At 40.6% G+C, this 26,244-nt stretch overlaps 2 protein-coding genes across 5 annotated transcripts; one reads left to right on the forward strand and one right to left on the reverse strand.

Annotated features, from left to right (window-relative positions):
* Window positions 1-31: 31 nt before the first annotated feature.
* On the reverse strand, window positions 32-16,190 carry GPS1 (G protein pathway suppressor 1). 2 transcript variants are annotated; one of them, XM_063293265.1, is made up of 14 exons: window positions 16,119-16,190; window positions 11,199-11,291; window positions 9,492-9,673; window positions 6,712-6,876; window positions 5,632-5,767; window positions 5,248-5,325; window positions 4,652-4,712; window positions 4,297-4,382; window positions 3,957-4,051; window positions 3,419-3,524; window positions 2,491-2,571; window positions 2,222-2,359; window positions 1,574-1,708; window positions 32-453 (listed from the first exon to the last, which is right to left on the reverse strand). In XM_063293265.1, exons 1-14 carry the CDS (start codon window positions 16,149-16,151, stop codon window positions 379-381), a joined length of 1,464 nt encoding a protein of 487 aa, XP_063149335.1. In that variant the 5' UTR covers window positions 16,152-16,190; the 3' UTR covers window positions 32-378. The 2 variants fall into 2 exon arrangements, with proteins under 2 accessions (XP_063149335.1, XP_063149336.1); XM_063293266.1 differs by lacking the exon at window positions 16,119-16,190 and adding an exon at window positions 14,303-14,470.
* Window positions 16,186-26,108, forward strand: RFNG (RFNG O-fucosylpeptide 3-beta-N-acetylglucosaminyltransferase). Of its 3 annotated transcripts, none has more exons than XM_063293268.1 (9): window positions 16,186-16,244; window positions 18,113-18,816; window positions 19,720-19,768; window positions 20,522-20,624; window positions 20,920-21,073; window positions 23,481-23,566; window positions 23,654-23,819; window positions 24,934-25,019; window positions 25,164-26,108. In XM_063293268.1, exons 2-9 carry the CDS (start codon window positions 18,334-18,336, stop codon window positions 25,222-25,224), a joined length of 1,188 nt encoding a protein of 395 aa, XP_063149338.1. In that variant the 5' UTR covers window positions 16,186-16,244; window positions 18,113-18,333; the 3' UTR covers window positions 25,225-26,108. The 3 variants fall into 3 exon arrangements, with proteins under 3 accessions (XP_063149338.1, XP_063149339.1, XP_063149337.1); XM_063293269.1 differs by having other exon boundaries at window positions 20,998-21,073; XM_063293267.1 differs by having other exon boundaries at window positions 23,481-23,819.
* Window positions 26,109-26,244: the final 136 nt, after the last annotated feature.

A 26,244-nucleotide genomic window follows, 5' to 3' on the forward strand; every position in this document is an offset into this window, starting at 1 on the left:
AAGTTCTGCACGAACACACATGCCCTCCAGATTCATGCGATTTATCTTTTACTGAACAGAAACAACAAAGCTCTTCTGGCAGCTGAATGAAACCAGGATCAGCTTCTGTTTGTGAGAAACCCCGGGGAAGGACAAGATGAAGCCAGCACTTGCCGGCTTGCATATTCTCAAAGGGCTGCATCTGACAAACGTGTCTGTTCTAAAAGGAGTTCTCAGGCTCTCCGAGCTTGTCTTCAACAGTCCTGCCCCCCCTGCCCCCCAGCCAGAGGGTCTGAAAAGGCACCAAGGGGCAGCTGATGTTGTGGATACTGGATGCACATGGCCCTGGGTGTGTGGGGCAGGGAGGGAAGGGACAGTCTTTTGCTGGCTCAGAGAGCTTCACATGTTGGTGCTCATCCGGGACTGGCTGTTTGCTGGAGTGAGTTCACCTTGGCTTCCTTCTCGTGGAGGAGACTGTAACAAGGCAAGAGAAAGACCCGAGGCCCAGTGAGTGATCAGCTAGACGAAGAGCTGCTCTCCCAGCCCACACGTTGCCACAGCAGCAGGCAAGCGGAGGAACCCCCCAGGGAGCCAGAACCAGGCCAACGGAATAATTAGGGACTGAAAGGTTAGATAGCATTCAGAGACGTCCTTTTCTCCTTCAGAAAAAAAGGGGCCTTGGTAAAAGGACCCCGCCTTTTGGGTTGTCTCACAAAGAACCACACAGTTCAGGGAAACCTGAGGACTTAGGGCCCTGAGGATGAGCACAGCTCACAGGGTCTCTTCTAAGGCTGGGCAAAGCATTTTGAAAGAAGTGCTTCATAACATGCGTAGGCAAAGCCCCCTCCCTCTGAATAGTTCAAGCAGTTAGGTCTCTTGCCAGGGTCACACAACTACTTCAAAGGCCATTCCCAGCTGCCTCTTTCAAATGCCTCTCACAGCCCTCTTCTCTTCCTGCATTGCCCTGCATCTTTCCTGTGGATCTGCCAAGAAAAATCAGCCTTGGGATTATGTTCATTTTGCCATTTCCTCCTGCAGGAACTTCTGTGCATAATACGTAATGAAACTATGACATTTGTTGCTACCAGATGTGGAATGGACTCAAACTTAAGAAAGTTTTATCGGGGAACTAGAGGGATCCAGGGAGAAGGTGCCGTGACAACAGCTATTCATCCTGAGGGCTGTATACTCACTCTACAGTCAGAAGCAAAGTTCCTGACATCCCAGTTTCTGGGAAGCTTGAGTGGAAAGGAGCTATTGCCCTCAGAGGCCCACAAGTAAATTTTCTTGGATAGATGTGATTGGTCATTACAGAACACGGCAAACTAGACTAGAAAGCCCTCAGGCTTAATCCAGCAAGGCTCTTGTTACATGCACGGTGACTTCTGCACTGAAGTGATAAGGTGCTGCTAAGGTGAAGGTCTTGCCGATTCTCCTTGCGGCCTTCAAATATTTAAGCATCGGTGAAAGTCATTCAGGAGGTGCCCAGGAACTACGTCAGCCCAAATGCTCTCCCTTATGCTTACACCAACTGCTGACTGATGCCAGCCCACGAAGCGGCAAACCCTGGCAAATGCAGGGCACTTTTGCTCACCTTCACGTGGATCTGATTGCGCAGGACAGCAGCTCGTAGGATCATAGCTTTGGCGCGACGCTGGAACTCCTTTCCCATGAGCAGGGACTTTTCAAAGGTAGTGCTGCGTTGGTCAACGTCTCTGGCATACAAAATCTGCAGAACAAGATTAAGTAGCTGGAGAGATACAGGGACTGTTCAGAGGTGAGCAGCAAATGAGTGCCACAGGATCTCTGAGAAACAAAATGCAGTAGCACCTCCAGGATTTCTGGAGGGAAATGAAATAGTGAGAAGTGTCTTCTGAAAATTTAGAAGCCAAAAGAGCCACTCTGAGTCCTTTTTAAGTAAAAACACAGGATTTTTTCTTTAAATAGTTAATTAAACTCAAGCAGGGTTTCTTGTAGCCAGGAGCTATACCTCGTGTATTCAGATTCCTATGCTAAAATGTTCTAGACTATGGCATAATTACTGATGTTCCCATCCATAAATACATTAAATTAAAATTCTTGTCAGTGGGGACACTTGTCAGTGGGGGCCTTACTTTTCTCCTGGCTGCTGGTACTTCAGCAAAAGGAACATGTAAACGATTTGGCCCGTTCTTCCTAGTTAGTTATTGGCTTTCAGCAGTGGCCAGAGAGACTCAAGAGCATGAGCATGACTGGGACTCACCTTGCTGTGGGAGTCTATTCTGGCATTTATTAGCCCCTCTAGGATCAGCTGAGTGAGCTCATCCTCCAGAGCTGCCACAGTGGTGTTGAAGGCAGTGGCCATCTTGCGCATGTCTGCTGACACATAGGGGCTGAAATACTGGAAACAGGGGAAAAGTCAAGAGAGAAACAGAGACCGAGAAATACCCAAGAGCAACTCTGCACTGCCTCCAGTGAGGACGGGAACAAAAGGAAGCCACAGTGCAGCCAGCCACAGAGAAAGACAGTTACCTGGATGAGGGCCCGATTTCGGATCTGGGTGTAAAGCGTTCTCACGTGAGGTGCCAGGTACATATCCAATAGCAGATTATCCTGTCCAGAATAGCAGGAAGAATGGACATAAAACTCTCCAAACCTTTGCTCTATAAAGTGATCATTTCTGGAGTTTGCAAAATGTTAATAGTAAATAGAAAAGAAACACTGGATCTCCCTAATAAGATTTACCAGGGCATTGCCACATTTCCTCTGGTGTTGCCATAACATTCATTAATCTCCTAGTATTAGTACTACATTTGCTATTAACCTGGGAGAGCTGGAACTAACTATAATAGCAACCAAGGAATAGAATATCCACAACTTTAACTGTCTGTTTCCACTGGCTTTTTCTGAACAAGCCAGTCTCAAAAAGGATAAATGCCAGGATAAATGTTTGAAAAAGAGACAGTGAGAAGACAAAGAGGAATCTTATGCACATATCTGAACTAGCTCTCCAGACAGTACAATTTCAGCCTAAAACTGTTACAAGGGCAGAGCCTCTTCCTCTAGAAACATTTATTTGCTTTCCCTCCTTTCTATTTTTTGAGATATTTAATAGGCCTCTGTATATTTATCAAAGTACACACACAGCTATAAAATATTTTTCTATTTTTTGGACTGAGCTTAGTATACTAGTAGCTTGCAATAACATCTTACCCAGACACTCTGAAACAGGAGGTGCTTGATTCAGGCTAACATGCAAGAAGGGCAGACACTCATGCACTCCCAGACTGTGACCTGGTATTACCTCCAGAGTCTTTCACTCACCGCTTCCTAAGCCAGGCTTCTTATGCTTCAGAGACAAGACTGGCTTTACCCAATCTGGAAAGGGTTCTCACAGGTCAAAGGCTGCTGCAACTCCTTTCCAAAACGTACTGGGGAAAACCGTATCTCCAGGACATACCTTCATCTCATCCAGCATCTTGAGACATGAAGCGTATTTGGATTCATAGAACTTGAAGATGATGTCACGCACCTGTGGTTCCAGCTCTAAGAAGAGTTTGAAGGAGCTGCAGATATAGAAGGAGTCACACAACCCAAAGTCTCGTCATCTTCCATGTCTCTTTCAAAGAGGACTACTCTATTCAATGAGAAAGTCATTTTGATTGGGTGACCATTTCTACAAGGTTGTGAATGACCTCTAAGTGTCTCAGGAGCCAAAGGGCACTGCAGTGGAAAGGCATGACAGTCTAAAATCTAGATTTGGTTGGGAATAAGTTCTGAATTTATTCATGAAGAATAAATTCTTCATCCTCCCTTTCTTAAAAATAAAGAAAAAGCAGTCACAGGAAATCAAAATTGAACATAGTGGACATAAAATGAGAGCCTACTTAATCCCTTTCATTCCTGCCATCTGTCTGCTCCCATAAATAAATCCACTAACAGATCCATCACAATTTAGTTTTTTTATTTCATCACTCAAGGTCCCACAAATCATTCACCTGCTAGAAATGACATTACGTTGCAATTCTTGTCGGTCAAAGGTTGCGAGTGCACACAGGCCACCATATACAGCTACATTGCTAGGAGAAAGCAGCTGGAAAGAAAGAGAGAAGGGGGAGCCTTTAAAGAATATAGATAAGGAGACCAAGGTTGCCTGAATCCTTTCTCCAGGTTCACATACCCAAGGAAGAGGTGGCCCTCCCAGGAAAAACAAGGGAGAAAACACCTGATCTCCAAGCAAGATTCAGCTCGGAAAAGGTGACAGATGGTCTCACACCAGCCATTTCTCCCATATTAACCCTGCTATTTTGCCAGCTCACATCTCTTCCACATCCTCACCTCAGGGAAATCACAGTGATCAAATGAAGCCAACAGGAAGCACTTTGCTGCCTGCTTGTATTTCCGGGCAGCTAGTTCAGCCAAGCCTAAGAATGAGATTAAGTTACTCTCTTGTCAGATGAATTGCAAGAAACAGAAGGCTAGGGGTCACACAGAAACCTAAGGGACAGCCTCTGAAATTAATAATAATTCTAGGAATGGAGATTGACTTGGGGGGCTTTGTGCAGTACAATATTGGGATAGAAATTGGAAAGGCAAGATGGAACATTCTGCCGGTATATTGCACTGCTTGGACACACCCAATCTGACTAACACTAAGGACAGCATCAGTGAAGCAAGCAAATCACTTTCTCACCTGCAGCACATTTCAATTTGGTAAGGATGGCCTGTGTCTGGCTGTCCCGTTCTCCTCTTTGCTAGATAGGGAGGAGGGAGAGAATCAGCAAATGAGCACCAGTATTTTAGCTAATTCCTTCCATTAAGCTTGTCTGAGGAAGCAATTCTGCTCTCTGATTTCTTTTCCCTTGGCATGGCCCAAGAGCTCATCTGAAAGGCAGATGGATCCATTCAAAGCTCAAAACAGGGATCACATGCACAACACATTACCATGTAGGCAAATGAGGAAACTGGGTCTCTGCTTCTTTCCATAAACCCCATGTCTACTTCCAAGTCCATTATTAATTAGACAGCTCTAACAATCCTTCTGCAAGGTAAAATGGTACACAGCACCGCAGAGGTGGGGACAAATATCAGAGAGGACTCTACTATCTCCGGGTATCAGCCCAGGGCACCTAAAGACACACAAGAAACTAGCATGACCCAGCACTTAAGCATATGACTAGATCGGGGTAAGCTAGTTTCAAATTCCCACTTGCTCGGGAAAGTCAGTAGGCGATCTTGAGCCTATCATTGGAATCTCTTGCAATAGACAAGTTGGAAAAAGTTTACTACCTCTGAAATCTCTGGCGTGGATTCTGCTTTGCTCACATAGCTCAGGACATGGGACCAGTTTTGAAGATAAACACTGACCTGCAAATAAACAAGTCCAGACATAGCTAAGTAATATATTACCTGCCATGTTTCACTCTGTGCCTCTGTAAAAGAGGTAGATTTGAAAAAAAGACTTAGGAGTTGTAGTAGCCCACAATTACTGACTCATTGGGACCTCATGAAAAGTACTGATGGGAAAATGGAAATTTGAAGTGCAAAGACAGAAAAGGGAGGGAGGTTTATATGCTAGTTTTGAGTTGGAAAAAAGCCTATCTTGAACATAGATTGAATTCTACTAGTGTCCCCTTCCCAGATAAAGGACTGCTGAGATAAATTGCTGTGTACCTTGATAACATTGAGGCACATGTTAATAACATGTTTTGCACTGGTGCAGTAATCACGGGCTCGTGAATAACATTTAAGGGCATTGCTGAGGTCTCCACAGTCAAGGTAGTGATCTCCCAAGTCATCATGGCCTCTCCTAAAAAGAAGGCACATGTCAGCTGTAAATGAATAAGCAAGGGAGCATTAGAAATGCATAATCCTAAAGAAAAGCATTGTTTGCCCTTGTCCAAAAAGTCTAACTACTGGGTAACACATGGTGAAGAATGTTCTTGGTTACTGCTTGCAGATACTCAGCACTGACATTTCTGTAGAAAACTAAAGATGAGGATCAAGTATAGTTATTTATTATGCTTTTTCAGTATTCTTCTGTTACAAAGCCCACTCTGCTTCATTCCTAAACACCTCCATTGCCTCCTGTGAACATTTACTCCCTTGCAAAACTATTCACAACCTACCATAAATAATCCCCACCATTAACTGAGGAATGCAGCTGCTATGCACATTATCAAAGACAACAAATGTATACTCAGCAAAGAGTGCAAGGCATGTGTGTTGCAGCATCTGAGTGTAGGGATAAGCAGCAGCAGCATCAGGAAAAAAGTGGGTCACAGAAAGGAAAAAGGGTATATTGGGGGATAAGCTCTCACATGTTACATGTTTAGAACAAAAATACTCTATTTCAGACTAACTTCTATGGGCTCATAGAGGAGGGGCACTGTGGTGAGCAAACTACTTATTTAATTCCTAGGGATGAGTGAAAAGCAGTTCAGACATTCAATTTCCATTATCAAGAAATATTTGGGAAATGATTCTGTGAGGACAGATCATGGAAAACCCTTTTTGTGTGAAAAGGAAATGTGTACCACCTTTCTACACAAAGATGCCTTCATAGTTTTATTTCATGGCAACATGTATCAGAAAACTGTAAATAATAAATTCAAGAAAATGTCATTTGAAGTATACACAGCCCCTCAAAATGATTCAGGAGACATTTTAAAATGTTATTCTGAGATTAGTTTTACAACTTTGTAACTGCTGACTCTGATTTCTTTTTTCATCAGTTAATCTCCTTGGTATCACCTGATGCTTTCCTTGATTGAATTCCCTTTATAATTCTTAAGATCTGTGTCTAACTTTTCCAGCTTGAGAAGAGCTTTTTTGCGTGTAGCCTCAACCCACGCTGTGTCTAAAGGAGGGGGCTCTATCCCGCCATCTGGGACAGCATCAGGTGTGTTCTGCAGATCTCTGAAAAGAAAACAGTAGATATACAACGTGTATGGGAACACAGAATCATCTGTTACCTACAGATATAACAACCTATATGCTGCAACAATCTGCAAGGATTAAGAAGGATCACAGTAATGTGTCAGGAGTATAATCTAATTGGCTTTACAAGATATTGATATTTTGGTCAGTGAAACTCTAAATTCAGAAAAGCAGTTCCATTAATATATTGTGTTCTGTCTGAAGAAAAGTGGAAATTCACACAGCCATTTATAAATTGGCAATTTAATGATACTGGGGGGATTAGCAGCCCTCTGGATGTTCTAAACTACAACTCCTACAATCCCTTGCCACAGGTTGTGCTGAATGGATTGATGGGAACTAAAACTGATGACAATATAGGAAAGCTACAACAGATGGAAAACAAGATAGACCCATTGGTTTCACAGTCTGAGTGAGGAACAGCAAAACATCTGTGATTTAACGCAAGAAGGTAGATAAAGAGCCAAGAAGAGCAAAACCTGACTTCAGTAGCATAACTATGCTCTCCCTCCCTGATAGGTAGGGTTTTTTTTTTAACAGCAAACATTCTCAGCTACACTCAAGTCTAATGCTCAGTTCGTCAGAATACCAGAAAGCAAATGAAAGGGCTTTCTTTCTATGGGGTGCATGATTGGCTCTCAAGATGTAAAGGAAGATCCCAAACTGAAACCATATGCAAGTGTTCAACAAGAAAGGTAACCTTCTGGGCACAGTCATCTGGCTAATATGGGGCCTCTCCCAGAGGTTCCTCTTTACATATACAGATGGTACTGTGAGATTTCCATGGGAATGGGGCTTAGCGATAATAGTCCAATTAAAAAAAAATAAGTAAAAGGAATCTTCCTCCTAATTATCAATCTATTAGCTAACTGAATATTATTAGGAAAATATATGCTATCCCTTTAAAATAGAAGCTATTGGACTGAGCCAAGGAAGAATCTATTGGCAAACAAGCAGGCTGGTTTCAAGGAAGGTCCCGTCCATAGAGACTATGCCCTGATAATACAGTTTTTGATTGAAACATATACAGCTAGTCCCAGATCAATGTTATAAATTGCCTTTGTACAGTTTAAGTCTGCCTTTGATTCAATTTCTAGGCATAGATTACGGCAAAGAATGAAGGAATTTTTCCATCACTAGCTGTTTACACTTTTTATAGCAAAAACCTCATGAAAATTCTAGAATATAAGGCCAGTGTCCTATCCAGAGCCACTGTAATAAGGAAATCTGGATGGGCTAAGCAGGGCTGTATTCTGGTGCCAATACTACTCAACATGGTTCAGTAAATTCCCTGGTTTCATATGATTTGACACATCATCCCCCAAAGCTGGCACACACACAGGCTCCAACTCTTCTTTATGTGGACAATGTCGTCCTCTTGGCACTGACCCAGGCTTCCCTTACAGAGTTTTGCACAGGGGAAGTTTTAGAAATTAATGACAATAAGGTAACTGTTATGGTCCTTCCAAAGCACCTTGAAGTCCACAGGTGGAAACTAAATAGGAATGACCTACTACAAGTACAATTATTCAAATATTTGGGAACAGTATTCAATGCAACAGGAAGTTGGAAAGCACAACTAGAGTACTTGCTACAGAATGCACATAAATCAATTAGTCCCATCAGATTGGCTAATTTCTTCTGATACATTTATAGTAAATAGCAAAGCTCCATTCTGCCTGATCTGAAAATCCCTGTGGTTACTTACAGGATGCTATACTAGTCTTAGACCCTGATTGTGCCACAGTCAAGTTAAGCAGAGAATAACAGATATAAAAAGCCAGGAAACTCAATCTTTTGTGCCAGTAGGTTTTCTGCTTAGCTGCTCAACCTTTTAATTTCAGCCCAGCCAAATGCATTAGACAGACTGCAATATCTAAATATAGACAAGTTAGGACATTAGCACAATTTAATGTTTTACCAACTGTTAACTTGGAAGGGAAGTGTAAGAAAATTCCTTACGATGAACAGCTTTGCCCATGTAGAATGGGTAATGGTGAGAAGGCTGTTCATTTTCTTCTAACTGCCCCTTTTATAAGGATATTCACGCATGCTATCAGTAAATTCTCCAAAGCATCCAGACTGATTTTATCTTTAGTTTCCATTGTCTGACAGGCATGATATATTCTCCCTGAATGCCTCTAAATTCTGCTACATTACCTACAGGTATCGAAAGGAGGTAAGTGCTTGTTTCAGGGAGTACTGTATAGAATCTGTGCCGTAGTATTTTATATCTATTAGATTTTGTGTTATTAGAAATGATAATTTACATACTATATTTTGCTGCACATTTGTATAAATGTTAATTCTAATACACCAGGATAACCAATTCTTTTTTGAAAAAAAAACTTTCACAAGTTAATAGGTTTAGTTTTATAAATTTTATAGATGTAATGTTCATAATGCTATGCAATACTTAATTCATGTTACTCATATTTGCATGAATGCTTCATTATCTTTAACAGTAGTTTATCTTGCTATATGCTGGTCACTGACTATATATACTCTATATGTGCCTCTATCTGTCCCAGAGCTTTCTTTTTCAGTGCCATGCATCCCAAGAAGCCTCTCGAGACCCTTCTTCATCTCAGTACCTGGTAGCTTCAGTCAACTTCCGGTGAATTTCCTCATAAACATCCACATTGAATGTTCTTTGGACAAATGAGAGCGCCATCTTCAGGGCTTCCACTCGCAGCTGTGGGCAATGGTCAGCAATGAACTGCAATCGCTCAATCCTCATCAGGCCGCTGTAACTTGCTGCGTACTGCTCCAGATCCTGAATGCCCCAGCCGGAATGAAGAGATCATGGATGGTAGCGCGTACTAGCCCAACTATCAAGCTCCTTGCATTTTTAGTCCAATAACTATAGAAGAACCATAGAGTTCCCAGATGATCACTAGCTCTAGATCCTGCAGCATACAGGATCATTCCTTGACATTTTTGTTTTTTAATGACATTTGCCCAAATTGTACATTCATTTCATTTGTGTTACATTCTCTAATCTGTGGAACAGGTATCTATGCATCAACATTCTCTGTAGAATTAATGCACTGGATGACATCACACTACTCTTTTTAATCTCCAAAAAGAAAAAAAGTCACAACTGGGCTCACTGAGGAAGTGGGTTCTCTCTCACAGGCAATTATTACACAGGCAAACACTTCCATATTGAGAACTCATGTCTGGAAGGAGGATGATCACAGAGGGAAAATCCTAATAGTATTAGTAAGTATGTGTTTATACCTAAGCACAGTACAATAGCTGTTTTATTCCCACAAGAACCTTGTGAGTGATGTTGGGCTGAGACAGAATGACTGACCCAAAGCCACTCAGTGAGCTTCTGTGGCTGAGGGTGAGTAGACTTGAGCCAGGGTTTTTCCACTTCTAGCCGAAAATCTTAACCTCTACACCAGTGAAGAATCTGGGAGTTGAAGTCCTCACATCTTCAAATTGCCAAGGTTGAGAAACACTGTTCTACACTGTACTGGCTCGTATTACGATACTAAGATTGTGGTGCAGAAAAGGAAGAAGGAGTAGGTACAATTATCACAGTAGTGGTCTTGCACCCTTGGGGCACTAGACATGAAGTTCATGTAGACATTGGTAATATTATTCCCAATATGGGGATAATACTGACCTATTTCATAGGGCCGTTGTAAAGTTTATAATCAAAAGCACTACCTAAATATAAGCATTTGTTTTAAACTTACAACTCAAATACCGATAGCTACATGAGAAAGCCCTATGAGGGGATAGCACCTTCCAGTCTCAAAAAGCTAAGCAAGATCAGACCTAGCTGATACTTGTAAGAGTGGGAAGTTGAAAAAACGTCCTAGAAGAAGGCAGCGGCAATCCACTTCCCTCCTCCTGTTGCCACTAAAGCAACAGAGGCATCTTCATAAGGTCACCAACAGTTAAGTTTACTCAAAGTAGACTTTATCTACATAAGAAAAGGAAAATGGTGGGCTGTTTCTGTTACATAATGTGAAAGAGCTTCTGGCAGTTGTGCTTCAATTCGCCCCCCCAATTAACTGACAATATGAATCCATTTTCCTCAATATCCTAGACCCCCACATCCCTTACTGCATTGTGTGACCTCTTGTCAAATATTCTGAAAGCCCAGTCAATGCAGAATTTGGAAAAATAAAGTAAAATACACAGATAAAAGTATATAAGCAAAGATTACGAGTAAAACAATAAATTGGCAGCATTTGCTTAAATTAAGGACTGATGGAGAACCTAGCTTTTGGAAGACAATTCTAAGCAGCCTGGTTTTGTCATTTTTGCCCTCAAGCACATACCAGAGTTGGGTTCTCCACCACATAGTTGATATCAGGTGCATTTTGCTGATCTTCTTGGGGATCTACATCAATCTGCATGGGCTCCACCGCACCCTGCAACAGCAAAGCGTGTGAGTGAGACAGAAATGAGGAGTCTCCCTCCCAGCCCCAAGGGAAAGATTTCCACGCATCAGCAAATATGACAGGGCTTGACATTTAAGCAATGCATCTATAGCTAGAATTTTCAGTCATATGAAGTTGTTTTCCAGACCTGCCAGAAATACTACTCTCACTTTGTGCCACTAAATCACTCAACAGATTTCCTCACTCTCAATAACTTTCTAGGGAAAACAGAGGTGTTGACCATTTTCTGAACATAAAAAAGGCAAATACATTTTTAACCCTTTCAATATGAACCACATATATATCAGTTTCTACAAAGTTTGTTCTCAGGTAGAGCAAATGGAACAATGTTATATTGGGATAGAAATTAACAGAATTTAGCAGAACTAAAATGGGGTACTTTTCTTATAGACTTCAGATAATAAGCTGACAAGCAAGTTTATATTGTTTCATATAAATCATAGGAAATTCTAGGCATGCTTTTGATTTCCATTCATAATGAATGGAAATAACTGTTAAAAGAAAATGAACTTAAATCTCTGTGGAAAATTTTCAGCCAAACCCAAGGGCACATCTACTGTATACAGTATTGTATATACTGTATCTCCACATTACTACCATGGCTGAAACATGGAATAATAGTCTGAAATTATTTTCTTTTGCTGCTATAGTTCATTATCCAAGATCAGGGCTGGATTTAGGAGCTGGCAATTCAGGAAGCTGCCTGAGCTTTCAGAATTTGGGGGGAGGGGAGGAGTACCCTCATCATGAATTTTCTGCTCAGCCATTTTCTCAACAGTTGAAACAAAGAACAGCAACTTTACATGGCATGAGTAAATACAGATTTACAATTCCATACATGCAAATTTACACATTTATACAATATGGATAAAGCAAGCTAGCAAATATACATCAAAAGCATGGCTATAAATGCAAAGAAAACTAAAACTATTTAGAACAAATAGAAGGGAACTACATATGAACCATGACAGAAGCACCATTAGGTCTAAAGCCAGGTCTGATCTACCACAGATGTCATCTTTCCCACTTATTTGGTGAAATCTTGATCTAAAGCACATCAGTATCAAGAATCTCATTAGATCACACCAAAGGCCTATTTTTATTCTATATCCTGGCCAATTAAGTTCATCTAAAAAGCTGATAAGGACATGAAGGCAAAAGCTTCAGGAGATCCTGGGCTTCCTTGGAAGTTTATCAGAAGTTTATCAATGTGAAATGAAAGAAAATTAGTTTTACAGCATGATAGCCTACCTACTACCAACCTTCCTCTGTGGTGTGAAAGAGGGGATTGAGTATGATGTCATAGGTTGCACTCTTGATTTATAACAGCACAGTGAAACCCTACACACCAACCCAAAGCCCACAGTGAACCAAGGGGCAAATGCCACATTGTACAAAATATATGCAATGAAGCCCTAACATGGTTCCTCTATTTCCAAATCCTTTTTTATTTTAAAACAACAAAAAGGAGCTTCAGAGCTTGCCATTTTAAGCAGTATATGAAGGATGCTTACCTGCTGTAATTACCCACTATTTTGTTTGCCCAATATAGTCTTGTTCTCCCAAGGGTTTTTACTACATTTATGGCACACAACATGAATTCTGTGCTTATGCTTGCGTCCTCTGAGATACACATAAGTTCCAAGGAAATTGTTCTGATGTGACATAAGCATCACAAAGAAAGATTGAAAACCTCTGATCTAGAGAAAATGTTATAACCTGTCATAAAATCCTAATTACATACTTGTATGAAGAGATAATGTTGTGAGCCACCCAGAGTCACTTAGGTGAGAAAGGTAGCTATGCAAATCGAATAAAAAAATAATGCTACATGTGACAGATTTCTTTGTCTTTTTCCTTAAACCATATCATTTCAAAGGACATTTTAAAAGGCTGGACAATAGAATGTTCAAATTCTCAAAAGTTACAGCCTTCTGTGATTATGAGTGAGCTGCCTGAACTCTCCCTAAGTTTATAGCATTCACCTAAGCTAAGATCCTTATAATTTCTTCCATTAACCCTATGCCCTAAATAGGCCTGGATAAGGAAACAGTGATAAAATGGCTTTACAAATTTACCCAATTTGCAGGCATTGGAGCTACCAAATTTATATGAATATTTGAAGATATTGTAACAGTATCAGATCATCGGTCAATCTATCTTAATAGAGTGCAGATTGGCAGCCTAGGCTTCTGCAAATGCCATTGGACCACACTTGCCATCAGAAATACCCATTAGCTGGGAAGGCTGGAACCAAAGTAGCTAGCCTAACAATATATGAAAGGCCACAGGTTCCATACCCCTGGTCTCATCTACTTAGCAGAAACTCTCCAAAGTCTTGGCAATTTGCTGCCAAATTTCAACTATGTTATTTCTGGAGGCCACTAAAAACAAAAACAATACAGGAGCCATATGCAGTCTCTAGACCACTTATCCCTGTTCTAATGGAAGATGGGTGATTATTTATTTCCAAAGAGACAGCCTTCTTCATTCCAGGACCTCATCTATGGAATCCCTCCCCGCAGAACAATAGATGCCAAACCAGTCTTGCAGTTTTCCTTGCTTCAGTATAGTCAGATAGTTCTGCTGTTGTCTTAATGTCAATGGCTTTGATTTTAAGTATTGACATTTGTTAAGGGGAAAAAAAGATATGCAATGTTGTATTTAAATCATTACGTAAAAGTAGAAAAATGTTTAAAATACATAAATTAAATACATAACAAATTAAAACCATAAACTGCTATGAAAAATTATAGTCTGTCTCCCACTGCTTCGGGTCTGCAAGCTTTCAGCTATTCTTAGACAATAAGAGACAAATATCTTTACTAGCAGCTCAACAACATGTAACAAAATCCCTTGTTATTTGAAATACATCCAATTCAGAGAAAGGAGTTTTTAAAAAAGAAGAATATGCCTTAATGCAGATAAAACTCAAGTCATTCTCACTCAGACATCCTTGAGTGCTTTCTCCTTTGAGATACCTCATAAAGAAGGGTGCAGGCTGATAAGCAGGCACTCAGGCTGAAGTCTCCAGATGTACCTGGGAGGAAGAGGTCTGACCTACTGCTGCGGGGAGTGTTGTATAGATCTGTCACTGACGAGGAAGCTGAGCTTGGAACTGAACTATCCCTCATCCTGTCCTGACTCTCTGTACCCCCTCGCCCTGACACAGAGCTCGCCAGCTGCTAAAGGAAAGAAAGGAAGTTAATGCCTCTGCAGTCATAAACAACTATCATTCACGGTAGGCTTAGATTAATATGCTCTGGCTTTCTTTCTCTTTCACCATAGGCCTTCATTAATATCCCCCTTAAGGTTATAAAGAATTAGCATTCAAGTGCCATATTCAACAAGCAACAAATGTCAAATCCACCAGCTTGGATACAACACCACTTAAATACTGTATTATAAGTAGTAAAATCAGAATAGACACATTTCATGAAACTTATGTCATGGTAATATGATCTTGGGTGCAGAAAACTTCCCATGGTGCCCTTAGAGGTGCCGGAAAAATATATGGCATCTCTAAGGTAAGATAGATGGGGGGTTGGGGGGAGGACTGCAACAGCAGGCAAAAATCTTGATTTCTAAGGCATTTTTTTTTCTTAATGCTGCTAGCCTATGATCCTTGGAAAATATTTTAGGAGACACTGATCAGAGGGAAAAATCCAACATCAGAATTCATCCCTCTGTCTGTTGTCATCTTTCAAGCCTGTTGGCTTCAGGCATCAGTTAAAATCAACAATGTATTTCAAACCAAAGAGCATTTGAGAAACAAAAGAGAACTTTTGGGGCAGGGGACTGTAATCAGGAAGGAGACAGAAAGATGCAGAAGTTTCTCCACCTTTATTTTTGTCCTGCCGTTCTACTATTCTTAGTGCATCAATTGTGAAGTTTCTGAGATGGGGGATAGGATTGTTCTGCCCAAATGTCTGTTCACAGTACTTAAATTTCTCATTACATTTCAGACATCATTTTGGTTGATTTTGGAAGCAAATGCACAATTACAGAAGCACACAAAAACCAGCCAGTTTATCCCAACTTTTGAGTGGCAGAACTTGCTGGGGCACTGCATTTCATAATCAGGAGATAAAACAACTCTTAATTATGCAAACAGTGCTATAATTCTCTTTCAGTCATCCTTGAGGATAGACAGCCGGTGATGACAGATTATCTGTATCTACTTTCCCACTTATGCTGTAGTATCACTGCACAACTCCCAGGAAAAAAAGAAAAGCCGAAACCGATCCTAGAAGACCTCCTAAAACATTCAAACTAAGCATATCTACTCTGTTTTGGGAATTCCCGTACATGCGTACGTTAAATATTCTCGGTCCGTTTGTGGAGTGAAAAACCCCGGACTGACTAGCCAGCAGCCCTTAGAGGTCATCCCTACAGTTTCTACAGAACCAAAAGAAGAGCGGGGCGCGAGGGGAGGGAGGTGGAGGTGAAAAGGGTGTGTGTGGAGTGGAGACGCAGAGCCAAGCGCACCAGGCGGCGGGGCCTCTCCATTTGGCGGCAGTCGCGGCCAACGACTCGCTCCCTGGGTAACGGATCTAAGCCTTCGCTCGAGGCCGTCCGTGCCTCCCGCGTGCCCTCGCCGCCGCCGCCGCCTCCTCCTCAGGAAGGCAGTCCGGGGAGTTTCCGAGAATAACACATGGGCTGATCAGCCGGCGGAGCTGCTCAGCGGCGGCCACCAAACAGGCTCCTTCCCGCCACCGCGTTAATTACCCAGCGAGCCACCACAAAACACGCCCTGCGACGAAACCCCCAACCGACCCCTCAAAACTTCCTCGATACCTGTAAATTGAAGACTTGGACGGGTAGCGGCATATTGACCCTCGCACCATGCACCTCCGGGTCACGTCCTGCCCTCCCACTTCCACGTCCGGATCACTCAACGCAACCGGGTCAAGCCGGCGACAGGTAAAGCCCTTAAAGGGACCGTAGCCCTTGCTATCTCCTCACCGACCAATCCCTCCTCTGGTGTCCGCTTGATTTGGCCTGGCGAGGGCTCCAAGCCTGGCCCAGCAAGCGCGACGAGAGTCAAGCGCCCGCCCCGGCTTCTTCCGCCGCGAGCGGGAGCGGAGCTGCTGCCGCCGGTAGGAGCCCAGAAACACTCGCCTTGGGGAGCGAGAGGGGCAGAATTCCCGTAGTGTTCTCACGGGGGTGGGGAGAAGCGGGGGTCAAGGTGTGTGTGCTTGTTGCCATGGTGAGGAGCGGAAGCGTTCCTATGGCAACTAATTTGGGACGCCTGGTCCCCAGAGAGGCCTCTCACGGAAGGTTGTCCCAAAGAAAAAGCCAGGACGACCCTAGGGGTTGTTTCTAAACGAGTCAGTTTTAAACTGTCTCTGCTTGAAATTACAATTGACTTAAAGATTATCTTGAGGCTGCTGTCCTATCTAAGTTTACTTAAGAATAAATTCTTGCTCGTTGCATTTTATTTTTGAGTGAATGGTCCAAGGATTATACCGCGCAGCAACCTGTAGCAATAATATCCTCATCCTTGGGGAAAACAGTTGCCATTTTCTTTAAAAAGTATAAATACTGCTGAGAATTTATGCAGTACTTTGTTTTTTGTTTACCGGAATGATATATTAATTGATCTCATACTGACATCAAAAAGCTTTTGAGCTTTTGGGAAAGCTCAAAAGATTTCTTTACCAAGGTATCAATGCACTTAAAAAACAAATCTGTAAATCTGATCTGTTTTGTTCTATTAGGGTTTCCTAAGCACACTGAAATCAATTAATTTAAGTGTATCTGATTCTGTGCAGAATGGACTGCAGCTCTACAAAGTATTTCACAGCCCCTATAGCATAAAGCAGGGGCGGTGGCCAGTGTGGTTCTTGCCTTAATTTCATGCACTCCTTGGCCTTATTTCAAAAGCTCTGTGCAAATATTTAAATCAGACCATTACACAAGGATTATCTGGATTTTCTGGAAGTCTGCTGAATGGAAGGAAGAAAAAAAGGTGTCAGAGAGAAAAGGGGGAGCATCAGGGAGAAAAATGAGGTGTTAGGAAAAGGGGTAATATATGATCTTATCCATTGCTTAATTCAGTAACACTGAATATGTGATCCTAACAGTGTATCATTTGGGGTGCATGTTCCTAGACAGAAAGATTCTGTGAGTCTGTCTTTTCCCTTCTCTTGAATAAACCATCTGACTTCAATTAATTTCTTTTCACTTATTCCCCAAAAAAGAAAACTGAATCATATGAAAAAAATGCAGTTATCTCCATACTTTGGGGGAAGGAGTTTCCACTACATTAAATATACTGTGGATTGTATATATAGATTATGTACAATAATTGTATATTGTAGATCACTATTTTTAAGTAGGCTAAACCAACAGAACAAGAGACATACACCATAAAAGCAATAATCTTGAATAACTTGGATTTGGATAAGTAGATTCTCCCTCAATTATATTTCCCTTTCTTTCAGCATGCTTCCTAAACATTATTTAAAGTAATTCCCATTAATAATGTACATAAAGTTCTAAAATGTATTCAGTTTTTTACATAATGTCCAATCTTCCTTTTGTAATAGCAGATCTTTAGCAGCATCCCCCACACTAAAGCTCTAACCAAGCATCAGCAGGTAACTGGAAAGACCTGCGAGCTGCTATCAGTCACAATAATACTGGACCAGGGAGATCAATTGTGATTCTGTATAAAGCAGTTTCCTATATTCACATGATGTAAGCTCATAGAAACCAACTCCTTAATGATTTTAAGCCAGTTTGATTTTTATCTCGGGTTTCACATTTTTTTTCCTGTCATGTAACAGGTGAAAAATCCTGTGTTTTAGGATGACAAATCCAGACGCAAGTATAGAAAGAAATCAACCTCTATAATGATTGAGTGCCACAAAAATGATGCTGTGTGGCTAAAAAATTCCCACAACTTCAGTAATTTTTACACAATTGGGCTTCATTTCAAAGGCTTCATCATCGCTGGGAAGTGATATCCCAGTGTTACAAGATGGCAAAGGCCCTTAGGGGCTGAAGAATGATCTTTTCTAGCATTAGGCTCAGTAAGATATGCTTCCTGCTCTCAGTTATCACTTGTACAGTTCTCCTTTTGCTAATTCCTAAATTCCAATCCAGCTGGAAATTTAGGAACTATCCTCAGCCACGCCCATCGCTTGTTTTTAATATTTCCAACAAGAATGATATCCCACTGCAGCAGGTGGAGTTCAATTCCTCTGATCCTTTAGATGCTGAGATTAACAATATACTGCCCTTGATAAAAGGGAACCTACTAGAAAAATGGAGTCATTATGTTATAGACACTGGTCGATCCCATCTGAAAGCTAATGGAGAGAGAAATGAAAGGCCACACAGCGCGACACATATGGAATCTGCTGAAGTCTCTGCTAAGGAAAAGTTGGAACTGAAGGATATTTTTATTGCTGTGAAAACCACAAGGAAATATCATAAAACAAGGCTGAACTTGCTCTTCCAAACATGGATATCTCAGGCCAAAGGACAGGTAAGAATGCTATTTATTTAATAGTTACATGATTTTGTTAGTGATATTTTATTTATTTTTATTAACAGTTTTTATATATAGGTGCATGTTAAAGCATCTTTCAGAGGTTGAACGTAATGTCCTTTTACCATCACAATTTGGGATGTTATTTAGGGGACATGGGAAGCACGAGTGATTTGCATATTCTCTTTTTATGTGATATTACAATAGCTGAAGTTAAATGTCTCATGTAAAAGTAATTTACATTTTACATGTAAAAGTGATAATTTTACCATCACTTGTTCTTCTCCTCCTCCTTTCCCCTGTGACACTAGAGTTCTAGAAGCTCTCCATAGCAGGGAAATTCAGGCAGCTTCCTGGCATGACCAAATAATGCACTGCAGAAATTGGGGGCTATTCAAGCTAGCCCCATCCCTTGCTCCTAATGAAGCAAGTCTGCAGATCCACCATGCATCAGATCAATTTGCATGCATGCTGATTCTGACATGTTGAGTTCTGTGTGAAGTAGATCCTGATTGGCTAGGATCCTCATGTGGAGAATAAATTATTTTGAAGTATAAATTTAAAATGATTAGAATAAATTATTTTAACTATAAACTAATAAATATTAGTTATACAATAATTCAGTTAAGAATATGAAACCCTTGGCCTTTGTTTTGTTGGAATTTTTGCCAAGTTGAAAATAAGAAGTACATGGCTGCTTTTTGTGCAATATTAGACAATATATTTGGTTTTCTTTCTATCAAATAATGTCAGTTAACACTGTTGAAACCTGTAATAAGCAAAAAAAGCCTTCTCTTGCTTGAGACTGTTGGAAACCGAACAACATTCTGACTGAAACTAACAATAACATTATTCTGAAGTCTTCAGGAGGTGAACTAATTACTGATTTGTATCCCACAGACATTTATATTCACAGACTGGGAAGATCGTGAGCTGCATCTTAGAGCAGGTAAATTGCTTTTCAGTTTTCAGGTTTATATTTAGGGTATGATACAAATCACTGGTATAAACTGCTGTCTTTTGAGAGGAAGGGCTGTACAGACCATATGCTTTGCAAGCAGAAGATCCCCAGTTCCGTCATTGTCTTGGGGGGGTGCAGGAATCAGAATTCCTGTGCAGAAAAGCAAGGGATTGAAAATAGATGCTGTCCATAGTTGCACTTGGTGGTTGTGATGTTATATTTAGTTATTTCCATTTGTGGGTACAAAATGTTTATTTTCCTTTGAGATGCTGCCTATTTTTGTCCATTGGGAATTTTGTGAAGGCCTTGATGCTAATACCTTCAAGTTCCTTCAACCTGTTAATGTTCAGAAAGCAGTCATGATATGCAGTACTTGTAGATACGAATGAGGTAAATTTTGTGTAAGATATGTTGCAGCTTTATAGTTGTGGAATAATGGAATTACATGAAATACTATAAGACCATTAAAAGGTACAATAATTTTCTTACATTCCTGGTGAAAATTTCAGAAGCTTAAGGAAGACATATATTCATTATTTCATATTAAGACTACCATGCTTGCTTATTTGCTCTTTCCATTTTACATTCTTATAGCCTGACATTGTTTGATGCACAATCTAGATCTTCTGCAGCTAGTACTGGATGCTTATTTAATCCTCAGGGCTCTTCATATATGAATATGACTATACTACTGTTAGAAACTACATAGCTTCTCCAGTTGCAATCATTTTTATTTTATAGGGGATCACATAATTAATACCAACTGCTCAGCTGTTCACACCCGCCAAGCTCTCTGCTGCAAGATGTCAGTGGAATATGATAAATTTCTAGAGTCTGGGCGAAAGTAAGTGAAAGTCACTGTTTCATTAATAGTTACTTTCAGTGTTCTTTTGGTTTCATAAATTAGTATCTGCAGCTCTTTTGATCAGTAGACAGCAAAGGAGAATGCTGGGTTTCATCTAATTTTATGTAGTTGAAAAAAATTTCTCCATTTGTTCTCTCCCTGCCCCCCAGCATTCTAATTATGTAATTTGCATTGTCACAGTTACTGTAATTCTGGAAGATGAGATCTTCCCTAAAGAGAACTTTGTTATATCTTTGTTATGACCTCCATTGTAACTTTTCTGCATTTTCTGCAGGTGGTTTTGTCATGTAGATGATGACAACTATGTGAATCTGCAGAGCCTCCTGAGACTTTTGTCTGCTTTTTCACACAGCCAAGATATATATATAGGAAGACCAAGTCTGGACCATCCAATTGAAGCAGCAGACCATATCCAGAATGATGGATCAGTGAGCACATTTTTCACTGTTTGTTTTTACAAATTGAACAGATCAGATGTTTGTATAGCCTCTCCATGTTTACTTTCATCTGGAGTTCCTCACCCTACTTTGTTATTTTTCCAGCCTACCAGCATGGGACCAGGCAACACTTCCCTAAGAGGCATGGCTCAAAGATGATTTCTGCAGATGCTATTATTTCAGACTATCATTGTGTCTTTTGCTATACTGAATTGGCAGCTGATAGATTTTGTTGCCAATAGCAGTGCCCCCATTCTGACTTTAACTTACTACTCACTCACTCCATATCTTTGTGAATAATATAAAAATGTTACATCCTTCAGAAACAATGTGTAGAATTGTCATCTACCATTTCATATCCTTCCAATTTACCAGTCCATCACAGGACTCTGTTTATGACATAGGTGCTTAAGTAAATAAGTTTAGAACAATGACTGTTTTTATGATCTTTCCATTGGAGTTGTCATTGTTCCGAAGCACTTGATAGTTGTGCCTTAGGCAGAAGTTCAAAAAGTGCAATCACGGACATCCCTTTTTGAGGCTCCCAGAACTAGCAGTTTTCAGCTGGTTCTTTTTGCATTATTTGGGTGGGGTGGAGGGTTTTTAGAAACAAAGAGGGTGCTTCTGCAAAGCTTAAGGCACTCATTTCACCCCTTAAAACCCCTGAAATTCCTCCCCAAAACAGGCCCTGGCTCTTGCCACTTTGGGCCTGAGGCTCTCAATATGCCATTCAAAAGCTGATTACAGGTCGTCCTCGTTTACCAGCCACTTGCAGTGACCGTTCAAAGTTACGATGGTGCTGAAAAAATAACTTTACAGCCAATTTACGACCTCCACAGTGTCCCTCAGTCATGTGATTGCCATTATAGTTAGTACACATTGTCCTGTAACTGACCTGTATTTTTTTCTTCCCTGCCCCTTGCACAGCAGAGCGATTGGAGAGAAAGGGATTCCAAGAGAGTAAAGTGTTTGCTCTTCTACATGTCAAAACCAATGCGATCACGTAGGCAGCCTGGGGCTGGGAGCCACAGATGCACTATGCAAACAGCTTACAGTACTCTCTTGAAATCCCTTTTCCAATCTCTCCACTCTGCAAGGTGGGTGGGGGGGAGAGTCTGGCAAAGGAGAGATTGCTTACAGAAATTGCTTCTTTTTTTCTCCCTGCCCCTGCATAGTGGAGAGATTGGAGATGGATTTCAAGAGATCAAGCTGTTTGCTCTTCTGCACATCAAAAGCAGTGTGATCACACCACCAGCAGGAAACAGGCAAAGGAGAGACTGCCTACAGAAATTGCTTGCTTCCCATACACCCCGCCCACAGAGCAGAGAGATTGGAAAGGAAGAGATTTCAAGAGAGTACTGTAAACTGTTTGTGTAGTGCATCCACATTTCCCAGCCCTGGGCTGCTGGCATGATCGCATTGCTTTCAATGTGTAGAAGAGCAAACAGCTTGCTATCTTGAAATCCCTCTCCAATCTCTCCGTTCTGAGAGGGCGGGGGGGAAGGGTCTGGCAACAGAGAGATTGCCTAAAGAAATTGCTTGCCACTGCACCACACCACCTCCCAGAGCGGAGAGATCGAAGAAGGGATTTCAAGACAGTATTGTAAGCTGTTTGTGTAGAGCACCCGCAGCTCCTGGGCTGCCGACATGATTGCATTGCTTTCTATGTGTACAAGATAGCAAGCAGGCAACAGACCCCACTTTATAGGCATAGAAAATTAATGTATCATATCATATTTTGCTATTATTATAGGAAAAGAATTCAGATGGTGTTGTCATGTCTAGGCAAGTCTAGTAATCTTTTCTATTTGTATCCTACACTAAAGAGCATACTATGGAACTAATTAGATCCTTTTAAATAATTAGGCAATTATGTGACTTATGGGTGGCATATATTTGTAAATATATAACACTTCAGAACACAAGAAAAGTTGTTTTTGAAAAGAAATGAAAAGATGTAAGCTTCTTAATGTGGAATAAGAAATAAATGTATAGATTTTCACATTTTTAAACAGATTTCAACTTTGAATTTGTAGATAAGGCTGTGATTTCATTCCTCTACTTACTATTGGCTTTTTTTCTGTGGTTCTGCAGACAGAATGAACTCTGCTGATTATTCTGTCCTATAGCTATGTATTACGATTACAATCCTATACATGTTTTCTTCTAAATAAGTCTAACTGAACCCATTTCATTGTAACTATATCAAGAATTAGTAATACATAAAGAAAAGCCACAGCTGGTGCATTTCTTCAAATTCAAATTTGGTTCAAGATTGGTTTCCTGAAGCTCCAACCATTTTCTGAGGCTTTCTAATAGTCGAATAGAATGGAGCATGTCTAGCTGATCAGAAAAGGAATGCTCAGTCGTTCTAACAAGTCTCTGTTTATTTTTCTAGACTACTACAAAATTCTGGTTTGCCACAGGTGGTGCTGGGTTTTGTATCAGCAGAGGCCTGGCCCTCAAGATGAGCCCATGGGCTAGGTATGTGCAGCTTGGAACGTTTGCTCCCACCCCTCGACCTGAACAGATCGGAGGAGAGATTCATTCCTTGATTTTTGCTTTTGGTAGCCTTGGGAGCTTCATTAGCACTGCAGAGAGAATTCGCCTCCCTGACGACTGCACCATTGGCTACATCATCGAGGGGCTCTTGGAAGTGAAACTGTTGCACAGCCCCTTGTTTCACTCTCATCTGGAAAACCTACAGCGGCTGCGTGATGGAGCTGTGCTCAGACAAGTAAGGGCAGCTCTTGTCCAAACTAAGCAGATGCTTCCTATCCACCACCCACCCTTGTCTTTGCTTAAAAGTATCTGTCTCATGGGAGTTTCTAATGCTGCAAGTTTGTTATCTGTGTCAGTATTGATGTAGTACAAACAAAATACAGAAGGCTTTTGTGAAATTCTGTCATGGTGATGGGAAGAACAAGGAGAAGGAACTATGGGCATTTTTTAAGTAAACATAAATAATTAGTGTTACTTGCTCTTAAATTATTGTGGGTGGGAAGTCTAGGTCTTGAAGTTAGGCATAAAACACTTGAAAAAAGTTAAAGTTCAGTGTAGAATTTGAATACTTGTTTAAAAGTGGTTACTATGCGTAGAAAACAGGGAACTGAAGTGAAAGAGTAAGTAGAACATACGGATATTTAAAGCAAATGAAAATGGAAAGTAGGTAAATGGTATACTTCTGGGATTTCAGGAAAGTTTTGTCAACTTTATGAATACAGGTAGTCCTTGTTTAGTGACTGCATCGTTTAGTGACCATTCACAGTTAAGATGGTGATGAAAAAGAAACTTTACAACCAATGCTCATATTTACAACCTTCACAGGTCTGTAAAGCAAAGGAAAGCTGAAGTAAGATCATAAGCACAGTTTCAGTTTCACTTAGTGACTGCTTCACTTAATGACAGAGTTATGGTCACTAAACAAGGACTACCTGTAATTTAAAAACTGTTTCTGATTGTGTTGATCTTACTTCCACAACCAGTAACATATGCTCAAAGGTAAAAAAGTAAATCTTTGATTTCTTCTCATAAGGAAAAATATGGCTACAACCAGTACGGTAAGGAGATAAAAAGATGGGTTGTTCTCCTGTAACAAATTAAGGATTGGAGTGAAATCCCTCCATAAGTATGGTGGCAACATTTGTGGGATTCTATTCATTCTCCCTTCCTCAACTAAGATACTTAAATTGGCCTTAATCCTAGAGAGACTGTAACATATTTCCAATCCTTGGTAGCTAATCATACTAACTGTGGAATTTTAGGACTTGAACATGCTCCAATTCTTAATTAGTTAGTCATCCTATTCTAACAAGTGCATTTTTGAGTATTTGGGCTGTGTTTTTTTCTAGGTTACCTTGAGTTACGGTGGCCCTGAGAATAAACGCAATGTTGTGAGTATGGGTGAAGTATTCACTGTACAACAAGATCCAACTCGGTGCGTACATTATTTCCTAAATGAAATTCTCTATCCTACTTGTTTGGCCAAGAAATTCAAACATGAGAACCAAAAATTGCCTGATTATGATCCATTGATATATTTTCAGGATTAGGCTATAATTTCTTATCTTAATCTTTGCAGGTTCAAATCTGTTCACTGCCTCCTCTACCCTGAAACTCTGTGGTGCCCCACTCTACCCTGAAACTCTGTGGTGAAATGATATCTACCCTTTCATGTGAGTCTCTTATACAGCTCTCTTTAAATGAATAACCAGAGCTATATTTTGGAGGAAAAAGAAAGACAAAGCAAGTCCCAAACAAACCAGTCACTCTTCAAAATAATGCTTGAGAAGAACTTTGGCCTTGGGCACATTATAAATAATATCTGCAATGTTTCTTTTTCAGGCTCAAATATATATTTGCTGAAACATAACCATTCCTGCACTGCAATACTGTAATGCAATTTCAATGTAAAGTTACAGTCTGGCACTGTAGCAATATGGCTGATAAATAGACCTTTATAAAAATGTTTGGAGCAAAGCATAGCTTTTTTGTTGTTATTAGGGCAAGTGTTCTTATTTGGGAAGGTAGTATAATCAAGAAAGTATTTTTGTTAATTCTGCCTTACTAATTGTATTCCTGTGGAACCACAGTGGAAATGTCAGAAATGTCATCTCTTACAGTAAATATGAGACAAGCCAATCCCTAGCAACTTCTCTGCTCTATGCAATAGGAGAACCTCTTGCCTTCATGGCCCTTTAAAGTTGGCTTTCATTCTTGCCTTTTTGGACGTTCTCCACTGTTACGCTCAAGTCCCAAAGTGATTGGTCTTGGATATTTTCTAACCACTAACTGTTTCTAGGTATTGAAACCGGTATTTCTGTTGGCTGGGCCATCATATGAGTCTTACATGTTATACTGCAGCTAACTTCCTAACTTGATACACCCAACACTCAGTAATTGGATCTTTGAGAAAATGAGTATTAGCAAGCAAGCTTGTAAAAGGATGGACCATGATGTATTTTGAGGGTTGTCCACTGGTTCTGTGGTTGACTTGGTCAACTTAATAAAGGATATTTCTGAGTCACTACTATTGTACAGGATCCTCCTTGTAAATATAGCAGTATACATCAAAAAGACAGAATTTTGCATTTGAGAATGAGATAAAGAAGAAGAAATAAAGAGAAATTGTGATGTAACAATAAGCCATTCATGCAGCAGGT

The sequence above is a fragment of the Candoia aspera genome, chromosome 2, assembly GCF_035149785.1.
Source record: "Candoia aspera isolate rCanAsp1 chromosome 2, rCanAsp1.hap2, whole genome shotgun sequence".
NCBI classification, from domain to species: Eukaryota; Metazoa; Chordata; class Lepidosauria; order Squamata; family Boidae; genus Candoia; species Candoia aspera.